Source organism: Crinia signifera, chromosome 1 (genome assembly GCF_055691185.1).
Source record: "Crinia signifera chromosome 1, ASM5569118v1, whole genome shotgun sequence".
Taxonomy (NCBI): Eukaryota; Metazoa; Chordata; class Amphibia; order Anura; family Myobatrachidae; genus Crinia; species Crinia signifera.
In genome coordinates, this window is record NC_139217.1 from 462,068,887 (window position 1) to 462,087,202 (window position 18,316).

Consider the following 18,316-nt stretch of genomic DNA (forward strand, 5'->3'; position numbering starts at 1 on the left):
TCGGTGACATATAAATCAGCTGTCTATCACCCAAAGGCAGCCGAATCACCAGCCTTCATATCTATCCACTGTGTAAGGTATTGTACTTTATTCATATGTTTTATACATTGTTTATGTCGCATGTCTTACTCCCATTATACAGAGATCTGATCATTAATTCCAGATGTGTTAAACCTGCATTACTATTAATCCAAGTCGAGCATGTTACATACAGCATGACACTTTACATACATGTCTTTGGAGACAAAGGTCCTAATTCAGGTTGGCTCTCAAGAGCAAAATCTCTCTCTAATGGGCAAAACCATGTGCACTGCAGGTGGGGCAGATGTAACATGTGAGGGTGTGTTCAAGCTGAAATCTAAATTGCAGTGTAACAATAAAGCAGTCAGGCGTAGATTTATTAAGCTCGGTGAAGTGATAAAGTGTCTGGTTTTTATCACTGTCCAATCAGTTCCTAACTGTGAAGTTGATTGGCCGGTGATAAAAACCAGACACTTTATCACTTCACTGAGCTTCATAAATCTGCCCCTCAGTATTTACCCTGCACAGAAACAAAATAACTCACCCAAATCTAAATATCTCTGGACATGTTACATCTGCCCCACCTGCAGTGCACATGGTTTTGTCCATTAAAGAAGGAGTTTGCTTTTGCAAACCAACCTGAATCACCGCCAAAGTGTGCATATGTGATAAAGAAATGTGCTTGTGGGTTACTTTGGTTTACGACAACAGTATATGAATAAAGTACTATTGCTGACGGTTGCTGACCTCTTTGGGGAACGCACTGTAGACTGGTGTTTTGGGGACTAAAAAAATCAGATGCCGCATGGCTTCCTGAACCATAGACGCATCAAAGACATTGGAGGCTGCTGTACACTGTGGTCAAGCAGGGACTATTACAGACAGTGGCGTAACTAGATTTTGGGCGCCCCCCGCCGTTAAAGGGAGGGCGCCCAGCCACTCACCCGCCCCTCCGCCCGCCGCACCAACCCCCGCAGTCTTACCTAGGTTCAGTCAGTACGCGCTGGTCCCGGCTCCCTTCTTCTGCTATGAGGACCACCACAAAATGTCCGCCCCCATACAGCAGACAGTTTCAGAGAACTGTGTGCTATATGGGGGCGGCCATTTTGTGGTGGTCCTCAGCAGAAGAAGGGAGCCGGGACCGGACCAGCGCATACTGAACACAGGTAAAGACTGGGGATGGGGGGGTTGGTGCGGCGGGCGGCGGGGTGTAACGTAACTATAGCACTGCAGCCCCCGGCGCCCGCACATGCATAGCGCCCCCCCCGCGGTCGCGGGGGCTGCAGTGCTATAGTTACGCCCCTGATTACAGATATTATCAGCGAATACATTGCACATATCTTGTAGCTGATCTGACCAGGAAGCCAATCAGATAAGAGGTACAATGACGTCACTTACTACTGTTACAGAGCTGTTATTTTATCTCATTTGGGCAATTTTATTTCAGAGCAGGACAAACATATTTCAATACGAATGAGACCATTAAGATGCGGATGGGATCACTGTGGAAACCAGTCCTTAGGGCTAGAAATCCGCGTCCTCCTCAGCGGATGCACAGGCTCATGGCGGATGTACGGCCTGGAGAGGATATCCTGCAGCTTCGCCTGGTAGGATTTCTCAGCCTGCAGCCCGGCTTCATACTCCTTCCAGTCCTCCTCCTTGTCGGATTCCCGCTGCTGCTGCTGGTACGCCACTTGAGAGAGGAGATGCTGCTGGTACTGCCGGGCGTCTTTCATGTGCCTGCGGACATAGTTATTATAGGATCAGGGCAATACATCCCGGAACTACGGTGTGAAGTAAGGGATTGCAGATAGGGTACAAAATATGTTTCTGGACCTGATCAGAATTGTAGGTTCTGCGTAAGATAATTATAAGTTTTCCCTATGACCTCCCAGGTATATAAAGAGCAGGGAACTGTAGGTGTCCCCTGCATACAATATACACAGCATACGAGCACCTACCTCTCCTTCCTCTCCGTCTCCAGCTGCTGGTGCTCGGCAATGGCCTTTTCCAGAAGGTCTTTATCAGAGGCGAGTTCCTCCTGCTCCCGGGCGTTCTGTTCCACTAGAGACAGAGATTCACAGGGATCAATCATTGTGCTTCAACATACATGACACACGTGTTGTTACTGGGAGAACATGGAGACGACCAATTACTAAGCTCATCTGTTACAGTCACGGCTCCCGGCCCCATACACTGGTTACTATCAGTCCTATAGCCATGGCTGGCTGCCACTAATGTCCGTAGCATTACTGGCATTACACCCACTGCACCTCTTCCCGGTCACCACCACCTGCCCCATTACCTGGCACCGGAGAGGACCCTTCCATCCACCAGCAGCCCATATTCCATACTCTGATACCAGCACATCATTTCCATAGAAACAGTATTATTTTTACATGTGATCTATTGGGTGACACTATACATACACTTCTCTGCAATCTGCAGCCTCCGTGTGTCCATGACGTCCTTCATGAGGCGGTTCCTGGCCTCCTTCTCCAGCCTCAGCTGTGCCGCCCTCCTAGCTAAGCTCTTCTCCAGCTCAGCCTCTATCATCCTGTCCATCTCCTGCTCTTGTCGCTTCTCTTCCTCCAGCTGCTGGGCCAGGTACTGCCGGTATGTCTGCTGCTCCTTCTGCAGCTCCAGCTACGGCCAGGGGGAGGCAGCACATCAATCTGATTATCACTCTTGTATTATATATACTTTATGAATATGTCATGCAATGGGATCATGCACACATTTATAACTGATGGCTATACAGGCATAGGTCATAGCACAGTGCCACCACTTAATCCTTAGCTGTAGTACAAAACATCATATACATGGGTGGCATCAAACATCACTCATTATAAGCAATGACATCAAAACTTTATATCGATGTCGGGAACGTCCGAGGTGAATCCCAAAGTTCCCCTCTTGAACTTCGACCCTTAATCTGTCCTCTGATGCCCGCTTCCCTCTCCTCATTTCCTGCCTCCTTTGTCATCACTGAATGCAACTCAGACTCCTTACACTCACATATAAAGTCCTCAACTCCTCTGCCCGCATCTCCCTCCTTCTACTCACTCTCATCTGCTCCACTCAGCCAACAACCTCTCCATCCTAATCATTTCCTCTTATTCCCACCTTCAGGACTTCTCCCGGGCTGCTCCCATCCTTTGAAGTGCCCACCCCTGATCACTTCCTCTTGCTTCCACCTTCAGGACTTCCCTCATACTGCTTCCAACCTCTGTGATTTCCTCCAATGATCGCTTCCTGTCACTCCCACCTTTAGGACTTCTTTCTCTGGAATGACCTCCCTTGATCACTTCCTCTCACTCCCATCTTCAGGACTTCTCCCATGTTGCTCCCACCCTCTGGAATTTCCTCGCCTGATCACTTCCTGTCACTCCCACCTTCAGGACTTCTCCTGTGCTGCTCCCATCCTCTAGAATAACCTGCCCTGATCACTTCCTCTCTCTCCCACCTTCATGACTTCTCCCGGGCTGTTTCCATCCTCTGGAGTACACTCCCCTGATCATGTGCTCTCACTCCCACCTTCAGGACTTCTCCCGGGCTGCTCCCATCCTCTGCCATGCCCTCCGCTGATCACTTCCTCTCACTCCCATCTTCAGGACTTTTCCCATGCTGCTCCCATCCTCTGGAATGTCCTCCCCTGATAATTTCCTCTCTCTCTACCACCTTCATGACTTCTCCTGGGCTGCTCCCATCCTCTGGAATGACATCTGGAATGATCTCTAAATCCTGAACCCCATTGGTCTGCCGCTACTGTCTTCTCTGTGTCCCACTGCACTTCAGGGTGTAAGTGTACAGGATCCTCTTTCCTAATGTTTCCTCTTGTTATGTAATTATGTATTCTCTGGTTGTAATTATGGGCCTGATTCTGAATCGGACTCAGTACCGGTGATGGACAAGTGATTTACTTCCGCACAGACACAGAGAGCGATTCACCAGCCAGCCATGCACCAGCCAGCCTGCGTACTCGGAAGCTTACTCAGGCTGGCCACAGGATCTGGACAACGGGGTCCCGGGAGTCTACATCCAACGGTGCAGACCCTGGACTCATCAGCCCTTTAAATCAGGGGAGACGTGTTCCTTTTTGAAGGACAGTACCCCAATGTCAATCATGCGGTGACTGTTGGGCTTATGTACAACGCTACAGAACTCTTGTGGCACAGAATAATGTCTTTTAGACCCAGCCAACCAGAAGTGGCCTGACTTACCTTCCGCAGACGTTTCTCCTCTGTGTCGTCCTGACTGTCCTGCATGATCTGCTCCATGATCTTCATGTCCAGCATCAGTTCCTCCTGCTGGTCCCGAGCCAGGCGCTTCATCTTGAGGCGGATGGAATTGTCCAACATGCTCCGGACCTGCGACTGTTTCTGCTGCTTCTCTCTCAGGGCCCGTTCGTCTTCCAGCTTCATCAGCTTTCGCTGCTCCACCTGTCACATACATGTGTTTATATTATTACTATATCTCTCAATAAGTACAGACCACCTGAGACAGGTATCTCACCAGTAACTGGGCTTCCTCTTCCTTCAGCCGCTTCTCCTCTGCCTTCTGAGCCTCGACGGCTCCTCTCTGGACCTGGAGGACATCCAGCATTTCTCGGTTCAGCTCAGTTTGCCTTTGAGTCTTCTTCTCCTCGTGCTCCACTTTGGCCAAGCGATCCTTCTCCCAGAGCTCAGCATACAGGGCCTCTTCCTTACTTCTCTGCCTCTCCAATTCTCCTTTGAGAACCAACTGAGCCATCCTCTCCGTACACACCTCGTCCTGATGGACCTTGGACTTCAGAGCTCGCAGTTCCTCACACTGCTCCCTGGAACAGGAACGATAGAGTGTCGTTAAGGGGTTGTGCACTTTCACAACCATTTCTACTTACTTTTTACACCTCTTCACGAGTAATGGAGTGGGAGTCTCCATCCCCAGAACCCTCACTGTCGCCAGACCTGCCGGTCACACTAGAAGTAACAGGAAGCTTTGAGATTGGCAAAATAAATGGGTCCTACCTAACCAATTCTTAGGACAGGGGGGGTGTAGTGAAAGGAATTGTTCAGATTGGCTATGACTCTTGACCAATCAGAGTCTGCATTGGTGACAATCCTCCCAACCAAACAGGTTTAAATCACTCTGCAGTGATCAAAGATCCCAGCTACGACTATGATTGTGGTTACAACCAGGTGTTAGGTGGTCCTCAACAACCAGGTGTTGGGTGGTCCTCAACCAAGGCACAACATTGGGACAAGGGCAATGTACAAACACAGTGGACAACCCCTTTCTTTTAAACGCAGTTGCTGTATTTGAATCAGTAACTTAAAAATAAATTTACCATATTTGGAGGTACAAGTACCCCAGAGATGAAGTGGCACAATTATCAAAGCAACCAATCATCTTCTGTCTTTTGTCTATTACAGTCTTTGGAAGGACAGAATCTAAATTGGCAAATTTGACAAAGTCTCCTCCAATTCTTCAGCAACCAAACCCCTTCCACTCTCAGACAGAAAGGGCCGGTACAGTCTGGAGCCGTAGAGTTGCTACACCGCTCAGTGTGTCTCACTTGCGCCAGGTTTCTTGCAGTGTATTAAGGCTAGGAGTATGAGGACATGTCTCTACGCAGAGCACAGCTGACGGAATGACTGCAAATCTTATACATACAGCTATTGCATATTGCTACAGCTACAAGCTTTTACTCCTGGGCAAGTAACCATGGCCGGCATTAGTCAGGGGGAGTGGCGGATTTCGGTTGAACTTGGCATCTTTTCGTTTTATATTAGGCATTTGGCCAGTGGCACATTTTATGATCCTGATGCCCGCTTTGCACAACATGATCAGAGTCCAGACAGGCAGCAGGGGTAAGTGGCCAAACTGGATGATATCTGACCGTTTCGTGTTTCTACAGAGCAGCCGGATCTCTTCCCAACATCTCGTTCTCTGGACTTGAAACATAGGAATATGGACCCACCAAGTGAGGTCACCTGGCTATTGTCAGTGGCCCATATTTTTTGCCAAAATAATGCTAAGCAATATATTTTACTATATTTCAGAGTTTATTATAATTATTCTGGCTCTGAATTCCCAGCCCTGTCGGAAGACCGTTTATTTGCATGATACGCTGCGAACATTCGCGAGCCGTGTGTACGAACGGATCTAGGGAAGCTTAGTCTTCGCTGTCTGTACGCAGGGTGATTGACACATGCGTCTGTTTGGGGGCGGTAATGCAGGCGTTTCCCAGCCTTTGGGAGGGAGGACCACTGACATCAGTCCTCATGTACACGGCTGCGGAGGCATTCACATCCACAGTAAGGCGGCTGCGTTACCTGAACTGCTGGTCCCGTTTCTCTGCCACCAGGGCTAGTCTCTCCCTCTCCCTCTTCTCTCTCAGGCTCTTGGCTCTCTCCCGCATCTTAGCCTGCCGCTCTAGGGTGGTCTCCTCCATGGACTCCATCTCCCTGATGTGATCCATCTCTTCTGTCTCCAGCAGAGCCTTCAGTCTGGCATAAGTAATAATTGATTATTGGTAACCTGTAGGATGGTGTCGCTAAGTCAGCCACTTGCGCGGTATAAAGACCTGGAGGCTCTGGGCCTAATTCAGACCTGTTTGCTAGGCTTTGTATGTTGGCAGCCTAGGGAACAGGTAAAGGCCGCCCGGCCGAACGTCAGCTTATATCAGGCCAAAGTGCCTGACTCCAATGTGTAATTGCATTATATACAGGGCTGTCTTAACACTATTATAGACCCTGGGCAACAAGCAATGCACTGGGGCCCCTACACAAAAACATATCATAACACGCCCTTCCTGCATTCCTGTACACTGATTGGTACCCTGTTTCCCTGATAATAAGACCTACCCCAATAATAAGCCCTACCCTTATTTCTGGACGACGGTCCAAAATAAGCCCTACCCCGAAAATAAGCCCTAGCTTAATCCCCATTTTGCCCAGTCCCTGTGCTAAACTCCCAGCTCCGCTAAACTTCCCCCACCCACCCGCCATGAAATGGATGCTGCTGCTATGGTAGCAGCCCTGGTACCGCTGAAGCCTCTGCTGCATGCATTGTGCATGTGACGTCACTGCGCACCTCAAGGACTGAGTGGCGTCTGTTCACAGACGGGAGCGGAGTGACAGAGCGGCGGTGGAGGAAAGGCTAAGTGGCTGAAAAATGCAGAAGGAAAGGAAAGCGGCAGTTGTGCTTAAAGTATAAGGTGTTTGAGGGGCATGATGTAGCTAAAAGAAGGACTGAGGAGCTAAAATAAGCCCTACCCCAAAAATAAGCCCTTTGGTGTTTTTGGACTGAAAAAAAAAAATAAGACAGTGGGCGAAATGTAATAGGGTGTGATTTTTTAGACATGTGCGATTTTTGGTCAAAAACGGCCGAAATCGCACATTTTCCGAAAATCGCACATTTAATAGGTTGAAAATCGCGGTAAAAAATCGCACTTTTTACCGCGAAATCGCACTTTTAGAAGTGCGATTTTTAGTCACATTTCAATTCGCATCCAGATGTTTTCCCATTATAAAGTATACAACTCGCAAATGTAATAGGGTGTGATTTTTGGTCAATGTTACCAAAAATCGCAAAAAAAATAGACCAGGTTCTGACAGGCGAATTTGACAGAACCATGCACAGATCATTAAGATCTGTGCATGGTTCTGTTAATAAAAATGTGTAAAAGTGTTTTTATAAAAAAAAAAACGGCGTGGGGTCCCCCCTCCTAAGCATAACCAGCCCCGGGCTCATTGAGCCGGACCTGGTTCCAAAAATACGGGGGGACAAAAAGCATAGGGGTCCCCCGTATTTCTGAAACCAGCCCCGGACTCTTGGACCGGTCCTGGTTCCAAAAATACGGGGGACAAAAAATCTGGGGGTCCCCCGTATTTTGAAACCAGCACCGGGCTCCAACAGCCCGCGGTGTCATGCCACAGCCGGGGGACACTTTTTATACAAGGTCCCCCGGCCAAAACATGAGCACCGTGGCTGGTCAGCCTTGGACGGGGTACCTGGAGGAGTGGGGACCCCCCCAATAAAGGGGTCCCCCCCCCCAGGCTTCACCCGTCCAGGGCTGAAGCCCGGGGCTGTCACCGGCGTCCGTGGCCAGTGGACGCCGGCCTGATAGGGTTAAATCCATCATACATATCATTACATTGCTTTTTACCGGCGAACTACAAGTGCCAGCAGACCTCCCCCGCATGCTGGGACTTGGAGAACCACAAGTCCCAGCATGCAGGGCATTAATGGGCCCGCTGGGACTTGTAGTCCACCTGTAAAAAGAATGTTTATAAAAAACACACACACAGAGAAGTACAAGTTTATTACACACACACACCTCAATTTTACACCAGCATACTTACCATTCCTGGATCCAGCGCTGGTCTGGCTGCTTCACAGCCGGCTCCCCCCGCACTGACAGGCAGCGGGGAGAACCGGCTTTCTCCGTTGCCTGTCACCGGCTTTCTCCGTAGCTTCTGTAGCTCTGTCCGAGTGCTACAGAGGCTGAGAGCGCGATTGGCTGAGCTACAGTATGCGTCTCCATGGAGACGCATAGCTCAGTCCTGATTGGCTGAGCTATGCGTCTCCATGGAGACGCATACTGTAGCTCAGCCAATCGCGCTCTCAGCCTCTGTAGCACTCGGACAGAGCTACAGAAGCTACGGAGAAAGCCGGTGACAGGCAACGGAGAAAGCCGGTTCTCCCCGCTGCCTGTCAGTGCGGGGGGAGCCGGCTGTGAAGCAGCCAGACCAGCGCTGGATCCAGGAATGGTAAGTATGCTGGTGTAAAATTGAGGTGTGTGTGTGTAATAAACTTGTACTTCTCTGTGTGTGTTTTTTATAAACATTCTTTTTACAGGTGGACTACAAGTCCCAGCGGGCCCATTAATGCCCTGCATGCTGGGACTTGTGGTTCTCCAAGTCCCAGCATGCGGGGGAGGTCTGCTGGCACTTGTAGTTCGCCGGTAAAAAGCAATGTAATGATATGTATGATGGATTTAACCCTATCAGGCCGGCGTCCACTGGCCACGGACGCCGGTGACAGCCCCGGGCTTCAGCCCTGGACGGGTGAAGCCTGGGGGGGGGGGGACCCCTTTATTGGGGGGGTCCCCACTCCTCCAGGTACCCCGTCCAAGGCTGACCAGCCACGGTGCTCATGTTTTGGCCGGGGGACCTTGTATAAAAAGTGTCCCCCGGCTGTGGCATGACACCGCGGGCTGTTGGAGCCCGGTGCTGGTTTCAAAATACGGGGGACCCCCAGATTTTTTGTCCCCCGTATTTTTGGAACCAGGACCGGTCCAAGAGTCCGGGGCTGGTTTCAGAAATACGGGGGACCCCTATGCTTTTTGTCCCCCCGTATTTTTGGAACCAGGTCCGGCTCAATGAGCCCGGGGCTGGTTATGCTTAGGAGGGGGGACCCCACGCCGTTTTTTTTTAAACTTTTTTTTTTTTGCACAAAATCGCATTTATAAAAATGCGCACATTTTCATGACTGAAAATGCGCACATTTTCATGACTAAAAATCGCGGCAAATCGCGGCAAATCGCATTTTTTGCCGCTAATTCGCATCTCATTACATATGCGAATTCGCGGCAAAAAATGCGATTTTTAAAGGTGCGATTTGGTGCGATTTTTTTTTAGTCTAAAAATCGCACCCTATTACATTTCGCCCACTGTCTTATTATCGGGGAAACACGGTAGATAGCTCCAGCCACCCACCAATCAGCATGCTGACCGCCATTCACTGTCTGGCTGCAGGCTGGAAAGCAGGAAGAGAATGTTGCTCTCTGATTGGTGGAAGAGAATGCTGCCCGGCCACTCTTATTCTCTCTACTGCCTCCCAAAAAGCTCAGGGGGCAGATGCTCACAGCCCAAACTGCCCCTGCTCAAAGGCCCCTAGAATTTGGGTGCCCTTGGGCAGCTGCCTATTAAGCCCATATATTAAGATGGCCCTGGTTATGTACACAAGCATTAGTGTATTATGACACAGCCGCTGCGTACACGCTGTGTGACATGCGCCCATCCCTGAATCAGGCTCTGCACACTGGATGATTGGTGCAGCTCCTCAGAGATTGGTTTGTCTAGATCAGACATGTCCAAACTGCAGCCCTCCAGCTGTTGTGAAACTACACATCCCAGCATGCCTTGCCATAGTTTTAGCATTCCCTAATACCAAAACTGTGGCAAGGCATTATGGGACTTGTAGTTTCAACAGCTGGGGGGCCGTAGTTTGGAGATGCCTGCTCTAGATAAAACTAAAGGCTGCACTCTTTATACAGGATATGGATTTCTGTTGTCCCCTTAATGATAGGCAAATCTACGGGGTGGTCCAGAGGTGCACCGGACCACCCATTAGACATACCGCCGATCTGCACGTGAATGCAGCGACAACCGGGCAAAGAACGGCTGCCCGGCTGTATTCAGACTCAGAGCAGGTCCTCGGATATTCCGACATTTTGTGCCGGCTCGCAGACCGGCAGCCAATCAGGAGCCACCACTACCGCTCCTGGATGTTTAATGTGTAATGCCACGCCCCCTTTTCAGCGCACGCGGCTTCACCTCGCGAGGGTCCCTACTACAGGAGTAGTTGAATCTAAGACCATCCATTATCATATTCCTAGATATGCCGGTGCCCATAATATACCATTAATGTGCTCATACAGATATGACAATGGCGCTTGTGTACCATGTGACTAATCAGGCTGTGGTCACCTGTCTCTGCGTTGCTCAATGTGCATCCTGTAGTCCTGCATCGTCTCCTCCACCTTCCTCTGGACCCTATTGTGCAGTATTCTGTGATCCGTAAGCCTCTCCCATTTACTCTTCATATAATCAAAGTCATTCTGTTTTGTGAAGCTCAGCATCTGGTCCCGGAGGTCATCCTGCCGTCTCCGCTCCAGACTCATGTAGTCATTTGGGCGTCGGGAAGGAAACTTGGCTTTCTGTACGGAGGAGGGTAGAGGATAAATCAGCCATAGACAGGGCCAGATTAAGGGCCACATTGGCCTTGGACTGACAATTGGTGTGTGGGTGTGGCCAGTGGGGGCTGAACGGCCAACTGTGAGAAGCAGCAGTAACAGCTGTGTGTGGGTGTGGCCAGTGGTGGGTGGGCATGGTTAGTGGTATGTGGGTGGGGCCATTGGGGGACTGATAATCAAGGGCCTGCAGTGAGAAGTGTGGGCGTGGTCAGTGATGTGTGTTCCCTATGACTTATGCAGGAGGTGCATTTGCATGTAGGATGAGAACAGTAAGGGACTGTTATAGCAATTGTGTAATTGGGTTACAATGTGTTTGTGTTTGTGTGTGTGTGTGTGTGTGGGGGGGGGGGGGGGGGAGAGGCGCGGGGTGGTACAGAGTCCCACCACCTGTAATGGAAGGGAGAACTAGAAAGCTTTTCCTAGTGGCTTCCTCTTCTGGCACAGAATATGCGATGTCATGCCACCACCGCCGCTGAAGTGTAGAAGGGCCACTTAGAGGGCCAGGCTCTATGCGTGCTGAAGACAAGGCAAGGTGAGGAAGCTGCTTGCGGTACACAGGGCATGGAGTTAATGGTAGGACAGAGGCAGATATGTGTATAATGGGCACTAATACTGTGGGCATTATGTGCATAAGGGTACTACTACCTTAGGCATTAGGGGCATGATTCTGGTTGGCTTGCAGGACAGGGCATATGTAAGAACAATATATGGGGAGTAGAAGAAGCACATTTGGAAGGCAGATGTATATATGGATGGGTGGTCCGGGGGAAACAGTAATATGAGTGGGAAGAGTCACATATGGGGGGGTGTTTTGGGGTGAGACTCCTATGGCCAGCTCGCGATGTGGCGCGCTAGCGGGGGGGTAAAATCTATAATTTTAAATAATGGAGACATCCGTGCTGCGTAAAATAAATTGGTATTATTTTTTTGCCTCGCCCCTTCCCCGTGAAGCCACTCCCCTATATTTTTGGCTTGAGCCACCCACCAGCAAAAACATAAATCGGCACCTATGCCTTGGAGAACAGACTTTGACATGTCATATCAGCAGATATAGCTGACAACTGACAGATTTATACCAAGCAGTGGCATTCATACCAAAGTTGAGTGACATCACATCAGCTGTATATGATGAAAGTCAGACATATAACTAACCAGCCTACTGAGGCGATAAATCTCAACTTGTCTATTTTTCACTTTCAAACTATATTTATCCTTCCATCCATAACATCTGTCCAACTATAACATTATCTAACATATATATAACATTTACAGATGTGTCATCACACTCCAATCCTTTCTGCGCCATACTATAGGAGATGCCTGGCGCCATCCCTCTGCTGTACACGTTCTCCTAAATTTGACCTATCAATGGGAAGCAGAGACTATGGCAAAAATATCATCCGTTTCCAACAAGATCAGGTCAATTTTACATTTGACCTATTCAATGCCGGTCCGTTTTTCCGACCACCGGAATAGATTCTGACAGTAGGAAAGTCTGTGGATTGGCGAAAACGGCCACCGATAGTCAAAAACAGCCACAGATTCGACAATACAGCGACTGTTTTTGACAATGCAGATCCCACTTTAATGAAAGCCAAATCTGCACAAGGGATTTCCGGTCCATGACACCCATAGAGGGACCGCTGGCATTTCATACCGAATCCTCTCACTCATTTCCCTGGTATCCCCAGTTTCAAGCCCTTGATTTGGGGTTGAAATGTTAAAGGAACTACACTGAAAATTGAAGAAGCTATGTGCAGTGCTGTGTGGGTGTGGCCAGTGTCATGTGGGTGTGGCCAGTGTCATGTGGGCATGTGTACACCTACACTATCAGCCCCAATGTCTCCCTATATACATAGAAATGGGAACATTGCATCATTTTGTGATAAAACGATTATAATACTATGAATTATGTCTGACCATGTGACCTGCACGGCCTCTGGCCTTCATCATGCTGCCATGATGGGCCTACTGTATTTTTATGTGGCAGCCTGGAGCTGGAGCTCTATCCCCCATACTTCCCAACTGTCCCGCTTATCGCGGGAACGTCCTGCTTCCCTCCTGCCGCTGGCAGTGTCCCGCGGCAGGGGGGGAGGCAGTTGGGAGTCCCCCCCTGTCGTCCGTGAATACACTGAATAGACGTTGTGCACATGTGCACAGTGCCTATTCTTGCAGGCAGAGGGGCTGGCCACATGCCCCCACCGCGGCGAAAAATGGGGGCGTGGCCTCGCTGCAGCGCCACGAGCATAGGCCACGCCCCCTTTCCGATAGCCCATGCCCCCAAAAATATTATGTATAACTGGTTATAATGCGTTATACTGGGATATAGTGCAGTATGCAGCGACTTACCAGAGCCACAGAGTGAGGGTTGGGTCCAGTCACCTCCCTGCAGCGAGGGCGGCTCCTCTGGCTTAGCAGCATGATGGCTCCTGGGACGTTTACTGGAAAATCAAGACAGAAACAGTCAAATACAGAACTGGGTGCCCGACAGACCTTATTTCCACTTATTCTCATACGTATTGGACTCCAGCTGCCGTATCTATATAATCAGCATCTATATAATGTCTGTGTGTCCTGGAGGTAACTATGGTGTAACAGTGTAATGTGGACTAGGTGGCATGAGGGAGATGGCTAGACTAATGAGGGAGAGAGGGAGATACATGCTATGTCAGGGAGTCTACTGCAGAATGCAGGGGGGAGGTAACTATGATGTAACAGTGTAATGTGGGCTAGGTGACATGAGGGAGCTTGCTAGACTAATGAAGGAGAGAGGGAGATTGCTGCTATGTCAGGGAGTCTCCTGCAGAATGCAGGAGGGGAGGTAACTATGATGTAACAGTGTAATGTGGGCTAGGTGACATGAGGGAGCTTGCTAGACTAATGAAGGAGAGAGGGAGATTGCTGCTATGTCAGGGAGTCTCCTGCAGAATGCAGGAGGGGAGGTAACTATGATGTAACAGTGTAATGTGGGCTAGGTGACATGAGGGAGATTGCTAGACTAATGAGGGAGAGAGGGAAATTGCTGCTATGTCAGGGAGTCTCCTGCAGAATGCTGGAGGGTATGCAGCTATGGTGTAATGGTGTAATGTGGGCTAGGTGACATGAGGGAGATTGTTAGACTAATGAGGGAGAGAGGGAGATTGCTGCTATGTCAGGGAGTCTCCTGCAGAATGCTGGAGGGTATGCAGCTATGGTGTAATGGTGTAATGTGGGCTAGGTGACAATGAGGGAGATTGTTAGACTAATGAGGGAGAGAGGGAGATTGCTGCTATGTCAGGGAGTCTCCGTCAGAATGCAGGAGGGGAGGTAACTATGATGTAACAGTGTAATGTGGGCTAGGTGGCATGAGGGAGATGGCTAGACTAATGAGGGAGAGAGGGAGATACATGCTATATCAGGGAGTGTCCTGCAGAATGCAGGAGGGGAGGTAACTATGATGTAACAGTGTAATGTGGGCTAGGTGACATGAGGGAGATTGCTAGACTAATGAGGGAGAGATGCAGATTGCTGCTATGTCAGGGAGTCTCCTGCAGAATGCAGGAGGGTAGGCAACTATGCTGTGCAGGCAAGGCAATATTGACTAAAGGTGCCCATGCACCGTACAATTATTGTATGCAATTTGGGCTACATCGCATTACATCGCATATGTTTTGTAATGCAATGAGATGAGATCTAGTACAAAAAGTACAGTATGTGCAGCACATACTTTTTGAGATGTGCGATGGCATGTGTTCGGCAGCACGCATCTCATCGCACCCGGCAATTGTACCATGTATGGGCACCTTAAGCAGCACACACAGTGTATTTGGCCTAATCAAAATCGCCCATGGGCTTAGCCACAATCGGTTCTGTGGCTGGCTTAACTAAAGTCTGCACTTCATCTGGTGTTAATCAGCCATAGAACCTGTAATTAATGTGTCCCAGTTTAAAGGTTTAAAGTTTATAGTAAGTTTATAACGCACACACACAGTCAAACTCTCATGCATAATATACACACAGACACTGTCCCATTTGATGCTTAATATATAAACACACACAAAGTCACACTCTCATATCTAATATACACATGGGGGTGATTCTGAATGAATCGCTCCCCTGCGCGTTCGCACAGGGGAGCAATGCTTTATGACTGCGCAGGTCCATCAACATTAATGCGCATGTACAGTGGCTTGGTGTTAGTGTCCACGCAAATTGATTATTTGTCGGCCACTTGCACACCGCACTGTGGGTAGGGGGCATGGGGTCACATCCATGGAAATGCTCAGCGTGTCAAGGGTCGTTCCCATGGACATTTGGCACTGATGTGGGTGCAGGGGGGTGGGCAGCTAATGTCAGCTGCCTGTCCACTTCCCATATAGGGCGCCCGCAGATCTAAGACACCAGAGAGGTATCACCCCCATAATGTCACACTCATATGTATTATACCAGGGGCGGATCCAGGATAAAATGACAAGGGGGGGCACCATAATAAAAGAGGGTTTAGGTGGGGGCGGGGCGGTGTTAGTGGTGCCAGTGTACATGCTAAGAGAGCGTCAGAGAGAGGGTGGGAATGGGATTAAAAATAGGCCCTGGCATTTAAAGTACGCAGGCCCACCATGGCGACAAAAGTGATGGATGTAGTTGTGCGCACGCAGAAGGCGCGCTCCGGAAAAGGGGGTGTGGCCACTCAACAGGGGGCGTGTCCTTGAGTGTAGTGTACAACAGCTACAAAATTAAATGACAGGGGGGGCACGTGCCCAGGTGCCCCCCCTCTGAATCCGCCACTGTATTATACCCATACTGTCACATGCCTCCCAATAATGCAGGGCAGGATGCTCTCGTGCTCTCAAAATGGCATCTCTGGGAGCTGCTGGACATGCACCCAGTCCCTCTGTCTAAGCAGCAAGTAACATTGGGTTTCCCAAATGCCCCCAACAGTGGGACACTGCTGCTCGGGGGTGGGAAAAGGGACAGTCACAAAAAAAAAGAGGTATGTTGTCACTAGCATCTCACCGATGGATGTTGGGGTACAACCACAAAAACTATAAATGTTCCAACAGCCCAACAGCGATCCCAACTCTGCAGCAATAGTTAGTGAAGCCACTGTGCGGCCCATAGAAGCCAGGCTGCATGTGCAGTATCGTCGCTGCCACAGCCCATGCGCTGGGCCCACTGCATTGTACAGGTGCCGGGAACCTGGACGGTGGTAAGGACCCTAAACCGGGGGGTCTCAGCGGAGTGCCTGGCAGGCATAGATTCATACTGATACACTGAGCAGCCATGCCTGGGATTTACCTCTCCACCTGTGGGGCAGCCTGTGGTAATGGAGACTACCATTAGGTACCAATCCCCCAGACCAGGTCTGTGCTGAAACTGGGACAGCTGGGCAACATGAGTCCAGAATAGGCCCTTATATGCCAGCAGGAGAGCTACATACACTGGCCTGTCACTGCTCCCCTGTGATGTGCAATACTGCAATGTACCAGGGATGGCACCTTGGTAATGGCTGCAGGGGGGTGTAGTATAGGGTTCCGACAGTCATTAGTCCGACGTTGGGATCCCGACTGGCCGGACTCAGACAGCATGGTGAGCGCAACTAAGCCCCTTGCGGGCTACGCTCACCACCTATTATATTCTCCCTCTATGGGGGTTGTGGACCACTAGCGAGAATAGCCGGTGGCCATCGGGAACCCTGTCTGTCGGTGTTTTAACAGCTGGGATCCCGACGTCGGGTAAATGACTGTCAGGACCCCATCCGGCACCCTGGCTGCAAACTGCATGGAAATGAACAGGTAATGAGAGCCATGTCTGTCCTAGAAAGGCCATAAACACACAAATAATATGGCTGAGGAGCTCTATATGGAGAGGTTAGGCTGCGGCCTGCCCGGACGTCTGGCGTGTCAGATATCTCCTGGTTAGAGTCCTTTGGTGTCTTTAGCCTCAGTCCTCCTGTGGTCCAAGACAGAGGTCCCAATGTATCAAAGCTCGGAGAGAGATTTAGGGGGAATTGAATTACTGCATTCATTTACCGCAAGCTAATTTAAGCAGCGTCCCTGTCCAGTTAGCAGGCTGCAGAAGATAAGGATTCTTGTTCATGCCTGAGCCAATGAAAAGCCTGCTTTCTGGCATGTGACCATGTTAGCGCATAGGTCCGGGAACTGTGAGCATGCATACAGATGTAGCAGAGTTCTCCTGCCCAGCGACACGTACGCACACACATAGCACGAGCGACTTGCCGCGTCCGTATATGGCTATATGCAACCACTACCAAACAATGCAATGTCTATGGGCCACAGGTGGAAATATACGCATGTGTGCCCGTATACACTGGAAAGAGCTACAGTGTATAGGTCAACACGCATTTCAAAAGGTCGACATGAAAAATATCGACATTGACAAGTCAACAGATTGACACACGCAAAAGGTTGACTTTACCGTCGCCAATTGGAGTATATGTGGATGTTATGAAAGTATGAAAAAGTCCAACAAATGCGAAAAAAAGTTAAAAACTCATGTGGGCTTTTTCCAAGTGTTGACATTGTTCATGTAGACCAGGCATGTCTAAACTATGGCCCTCCAGCTGTTGTAAAACTGCAAGTCCCATCATGCCTTGCCACAGTTTGCTATTAGGGAATGCTAAAACTATGGCAAGGCATGCTGGGATGTGTAGAGTCACAACAGTTGGAGGGCCACAGTTTGGACAGGCCTGATGTAGACCTTTTGCATGTGGATTTAGACACTGTAGACCTATCAATAGGATACAATGCTAAACTAGCATACATACACACATAAATACATACATACACACATAAATACATACATGCATACATACATACACATTTTACATACATACATACATACACACATACATAAATACACACACACACACACATATATACATAAATACATACACACGTATATACACAAAGCATGAGCCTGTGTAGCAGACGTCTGATGCACGGTATAAATGCTACACAGGTTTATCTATACAGAGAATAGGATGTCCCCATTACCCTCACTGTCGGGAGCCCGGTCCTCTGCACTCAGGCCCGGTCCTCAGAGTACCTGAGCCGCACAGACCTTCTTTGGGTTGCCAGGCAACGTGACTCCGGAAGTGAGGATCCCGCATCCTAGCAACCAAACTCAAACTCCCTTGGCGCATGCGCGGCGAGCACACGGCAATCACCGACAGAGGGCGCTGCGGAGTCACTGATACACAGTACACGCAGATTGTTGCAGTACAGCGCACTGATAATATAGAACATCTGCTTTCTGTGGCAGACGGCTCATATACATCAAATGGTATCTTTTAGCTGTCAGTGGAACTACAAATCCCAGCATGGCTTGTGCTTT

The 18,316-nt window shown here is 49.5% G+C and overlaps 1 protein-coding gene across 1 annotated transcript; it reads right to left on the reverse strand.

The window, feature by feature from the left end:
- Nucleotides 1-1,433: 1,433 nt before the first annotated feature.
- CFAP53 (cilia and flagella associated protein 53) lies at nucleotides 1,434-18,116 on the reverse strand. Its single transcript, XM_083155285.1, has 9 exons — nucleotides 17,977-18,116; nucleotides 13,334-13,425; nucleotides 10,719-10,948; nucleotides 6,339-6,512; nucleotides 4,537-4,840; nucleotides 4,245-4,463; nucleotides 2,451-2,667; nucleotides 1,983-2,085; nucleotides 1,434-1,761 (listed from the first exon to the last, which is right to left on the reverse strand). Exons 2-9 carry the CDS (start codon nucleotides 13,403-13,405, stop codon nucleotides 1,521-1,523), a joined length of 1,560 nt encoding a protein of 519 aa, XP_083011411.1. The 5' UTR covers nucleotides 13,406-13,425; nucleotides 17,977-18,116; the 3' UTR covers nucleotides 1,434-1,520.
- Nucleotides 18,117-18,316: the final 200 nt, after the last annotated feature.

Bases quoted from the DNA above. Each gene is read 5' to 3' on its own strand.
- CFAP53 (XM_083155285.1), bottom strand. From the start codon at position 13,405: ATGCTGCTAAGCCAGAGGAGCCGCCCTCGCTGCAGGGAGGTGACTGGA. The intron at 2,086-2,450 runs GTATGTATAGTG...CTCTGTCTCTAG, and splicing joins GCTGCAGATTGCAGAGAAGT to TGGAACAGAACGCCCGGGAG. The intron at 1,762-1,982 runs GTAGGTGCTCGT...CTATGTCCGCAG, and splicing joins GAGACGGAGAGGAAGGAGAG to GCACATGAAAGACGCCCGGC.